Source organism: Charadrius vociferus, unplaced genomic scaffold, assembly GCF_000708025.1.
Source record: "Charadrius vociferus isolate BGI_N301 unplaced genomic scaffold, ASM70802v2 scaffold51, whole genome shotgun sequence".
NCBI lineage: Eukaryota > Metazoa > Chordata > Aves > Charadriiformes > Charadriidae > Charadrius > Charadrius vociferus.
The window spans coordinates 2,291,692-2,296,366 of record NW_009646939.1 but is presented as its reverse complement, the minus strand read 5'-3'; the positions used below and the strand labels follow the sequence as shown (position 1 = coordinate 2,296,366).

Sequence of the window (4,675 nt, the reverse complement as noted above, 5' to 3'; positions counted from 1 at the left end):
CTGGTGGTCGTTGTCCTGTAAGGCGTGGGTCAGGGCCCTTACCCGCCCCTCCGGGCTTGCTCCCTGTGGGCAGGTGTGGTGCGGGAACAAGTTAGTGTGGGGTGGGGAGGAGGGAAGGAACTTTCTGGTGTCTCTGGGGTAATAAGCATACAATCATAGAATGGTTTAGGTTGGAAGGGACCTTAAAGATCATCTAGTTCCAACCCCCCTGCCATGGGCAGGGACACCTCCCACTAGACCAGCTTGCTCGAAGCCCCATCCAGCCTGGCCTTGAATACTTCCAGGGATGGGGCATCCACAACTTCTCTGGGCAGCCTGTTCCAGTGCCTCACCACCCTCAGAGTGAAAAATTTCTTACTAATATCTCATCTAAGTTTACCTTCTTCCAGTTTGAAGCCATTCCCCCTCATCCTGTTACTAACCCGTGTAAAAAGTCTGTCTCCAGCTTTCTTGTCATCCCCCTTCAGATACTGGAAGGCCACTATAAGGTCTCCCTGGAGCCTTCTCTTCTCCAGGCTGAACAACCCCAACTCTCTCAGCCTGTCCTTATAGGAGAGGTGCTCCAGACATACTGATTATTGTTCTTAGGAGGACCTTCGTGTAGATGGTCGTGGCTGTGAAGACTACCGATGTGCAGAAGTAGAAACAGGTGTTGTATCAAACACAAGTGGATCTGCAAGAGTAAAGCTGGTAGGTAAATTTTTTAGGGGTCGCGTACGTCGCTGATGAAACTTCTGGGTTAAGTGACTAGTTTTAAAATAAGCTAAGGCTATTTGTAGATGTGTTTGTGTGTGTGTAATAAAATGCGTATGCACAGGACTAACTGAAAGTATGGGCTAAGGAAAGAATCACAAGATATATAATTCATTCAGGCTGGCTTAACCTACTTGAGCTAGATTTACTGTGGAGTACCAGAAAAGTCTTCAATTTGAACTACTCTACCATTTCATCTTGAAAAAATTAAATTGCTGTTGTGCTTAATCACTGGAAAAAGCAATTCTCTTCCTTTAGAGTGAAGCAAGACTACTTCTGGCATGTGTTGACTGTGAGGAAGGTAAATATACTGTGCAATATTATGAAGGTTCTGCAGATGTAGCTGTTTCAAACAAGAAGGTTAGAAAAAGTCATTCATATGAAGAGTGTCTTTATAACTTAGAGAAAGCTAATATGTATGATAATTATTTGAAGAAACTTCTTATGCTTAACAAAGGAAAGGCTTCTAAAGCCTTTCCTTTTTTTAAGAAAAACTGATGTGATTTTAAGTTCACGGTGATAGAATAACGGGTGCAGATAACTGAAAGGTAGAAATGTCAGCTTACCATAGACATTTAAATTAAACAAGTAGTTTTGTGAATGTAATTCTATTTGTGTAATATGTTTTTGTTTTAACAGGGGCACACTGATATCTTGGTAGGTGTAAAAGCTGAGATGGGGACACCAAAACTGGAGAAACCAGATGAAGGTTACCTGGAATTCTTTGTTGACTGGTTAGTATACTAGAAGAGAAGGAAATAGATCGAATATTTGGAATAAATGACTAAAAAGATCCTACCATCCTTCTGAAGTTTATACCTTCATTCCACTCACCTCCCATAAGGGTCTGAGTAATAGAAACATGTTATTCTACTGTTTTAATGTTTGAATATTCAGAAACTTCCTGCTGGTTCTGCAGACCCAAAATAAACAAAACAATAGAAGTTAAAGAATGAAATCAGCTTTAAAAAAAATCCCAAATTGCATAATATCACTGCAGCTGGAAAAGAGTGATGATTCAATTGCACACGTGTTTAACATGACTGAATGACTACAATGTCAGTTGTCTTTCTTATGATGATAGAATAGGAAAAATGTCTTTCAAAAATGAAGTGTTCCAGAAGAAAAGAATTGATTGATACAGATTGTACTTTAACTGTACTTAAAGGATTTTGCTTACCTTGTCTTTGAAAGCAGTGAAAAAAGTTTGAAGTGTGTTTTGTACAAAACCATTTGTTTAAAAAAAATCCTCACTGTAAACTTCAGATGCAAAAGTTAATTAAAAAAATTAGTTATATTTATCAGTGAATCAGTATTTCATTAACTAAAATGGTATTTGTTTTTAATCATATTCCTGTCTTTGTGCTGCAGATGGACTATTGTTTATCCTTACAGTCTTTGTAGTGCTTGAGTTATGAAGGAAGCTAGCAGAAAACTGAGAGCTCTTGTTTTCAGGTTGCTGTGAGATAGTATAGGGAATCTCAGTGTTATTGCAGACTGTCTGCTGTCTGAAACTACAGTACCTCTATCTTGCAGACTTCCTAAAACTGTTCTTTATGAAATAATGTGCTTTGGGAACCGCTTATAAAAGCCTTGGCACTGTCGAGTTAGCTGTTTTGCCTGTGACCTTATTTTAATTTTTATTAAAAAAAAAAAAAAGTTGCTACTCTGACTTTAAACCAATATACTGTTAGTAAAGCTGAGGTATGAAAGCTACTAAGTGTATATCTGATAATCTTTCTGACCTAACTAGCTATATCTGCCTTAACATTTGTATCTCTCTCACATTATGCAGACTGCCTCTATACATCACAATGTACTAGTTAACGGTGGAAATGTACCGTTTGTAGAGTGAAAGAGTCACCTATGAATTAATGATTTGTCTAGGATTACTGTTCAAAAAATGTCAGACAAGAAGATGGTCTTCTCAAATGTGTTCCTTTTGTTAGAGGGTATCTGAGCTTGACTACTTTATAAAACTTGTGTATGAAATATCCTAAGTAGTACCCACCATGTTCTGGTGGTTTCTATATGAAGAATATCCAATGACAGCAGGGATGTCTCCTTATTACAAGAAGTGGTCTGTGGGGGTGTTGTAATTCTGTGACACTTCTTTCATATGTAAATAAATGTTAGAAAAACTTTAACTCATTAGATTAATGTTAGGTTGTATTTTCTAACTGTTAATCTCTGCTTCGTAAGATGATGGGAGGGAGATGTGCAGCAATATTGCGCAAAATTGATCTTGTCAGTTCTAGAAATAGGTAATCCTTACTTTCTGTGACAACAAACACCAAAACCCTAAATTTTAGAGAAGGGTAGTTGTTTCTCGCATGCATGTGCCACCGGGTGAAAGGTGACCTCTAACTTCCAGAAAGACCCAAAAGAGAAAATGTGAAGTGGAAGCAGCTCGTTCTCTGTAAAGGGAAATGAGATGCTGCCAGGACTCTTGACGCTTTTCCAGGCTGCCACTGGGTGGTAGTAACTGAGCATAGTTTGATACGCTGCATCTGGTGGTGAAGTTCCTGTTATGTTCTACCTGGCTTTTATATTGTTGAAGCTAATCATAAAAACTCAGACTGCAGTGTTTGCTATCTTAAAATGCTTATTTCCTGAAACTTTCATGGTTTCTTTCACTGCTGAAAATAATCAGTTCCTGGATTGTGTTTATAGTTTTCTGCCCCCAAATTCCATTTCATTCTGCTCTGAGTCCTTATCCTGAAATCTGAGAAGCACATTTAGTCTCATTTTGAGACCGATTTTAATGCTAGTCTCTGGAAGAGAGAATTTTGGGGGCACTGATTTGTGATACTAGAAATTAATTATCATGGAACAAGTACATGTCCTATGTGATGTCCTTACTGCCCATCAGCACTGGAGAAGACACTCATCCTGGTCATTGATGTTGAAAGACTGCCGTGTCTGCTCTTCTCATGTTTGAGTTTTGGGATTGTTCTGGTACTGACTTGTTAGGGTTTTGGTTTTTTGGTTTGGGTTTTTGTCTTTTGACTGAAGCAAAGATTTATAATTTTCAAAGTGTAAGAAATAAAAAAAAATAACTAAAAAAGCAGACAAATCTGAATTCATTGAATGAATTAGCTTTTATTTGTGGAATTAGGGAAGGAAGGAATGTTTTTCTCCAAGTCTGGTCATCTGTTCCTCCACTTTGACGTCCAGACATGCTTTTGTTCCAGCTGGAAGAGTGGGCCTGTTTCATTGGTGCCCACATGGAAGGCTGGATCAGATATGATCTTAAATATTATAGATGGAAAGCAGGTCTCCAAATCATAAGAGATGATAGTGTTGCAGAACAGCCATCTCAGCATGCTCTTACATGATCCTCGAATACTGTTCTGTTGGGTTTTGTGGGGAAAATGTTAACTTAAAACAAATTTCAGTGCAGTCATTAAAGATACTGCTTGAATGGTGGCTGCAGAAAAAGAACCTTTCCCCCCCCTCTTCCCTACCATAAACCTGTTATCATGGCAACTACTCTTTTCAGAGACAAGAGGCAAACTAATGAGTTTTGAAAGAATGAAATGTTTTTACAATTTATTTTGTTTACGGTACTTCCTCCATTAAAGATGATCTGTAGTGGATTTAGCTTGGTTTTCAGAGAGAAACACCATCTGGTTCTTGAGTAAAAACTGCTTCAAACTCTATTAGCAGATGTTCCTTTCAGATGTGAAGTGCAGTGACAGCGCCTGACCGGACAAAGACCTGAATCAGTAAATACGTATTGGTAGAGTTACCAGTTTGACTAGACTAAATCCAAACCCTTGTTAGCCCAATTCTTTGTAGGACCATGAGCTTGAATATCATTATAATCATATTAACGCAGTTAGACAGCATCTGGACCTGAATTCAGGTCTGCCTATTTCTGGGACTGCCTTGGCAGCGCAGATGTGACATAAACATATTT

At 38.5% G+C, this 4,675-nt stretch overlaps 1 protein-coding gene across 1 annotated transcript in view; it reads left to right on the top strand.

Moving 5' to 3' along the window:
* The window catches only part of EXOSC7 (exosome component 7), a 22,361-nt gene that overhangs the window by 1,596 nt on the left and 16,090 nt on the right, over positions 1 to 4,675 (top strand). Inside the window, exons 3-4 of the mRNA XM_009895021.1 lie at positions 589 to 690; positions 1,393 to 1,487. Coding sequence (XP_009893323.1) covers positions 589 to 690; positions 1,393 to 1,487 — 197 coding nt within the window. The remainder of the gene's footprint in view (positions 1 to 588; positions 691 to 1,392; positions 1,488 to 4,675) is intronic.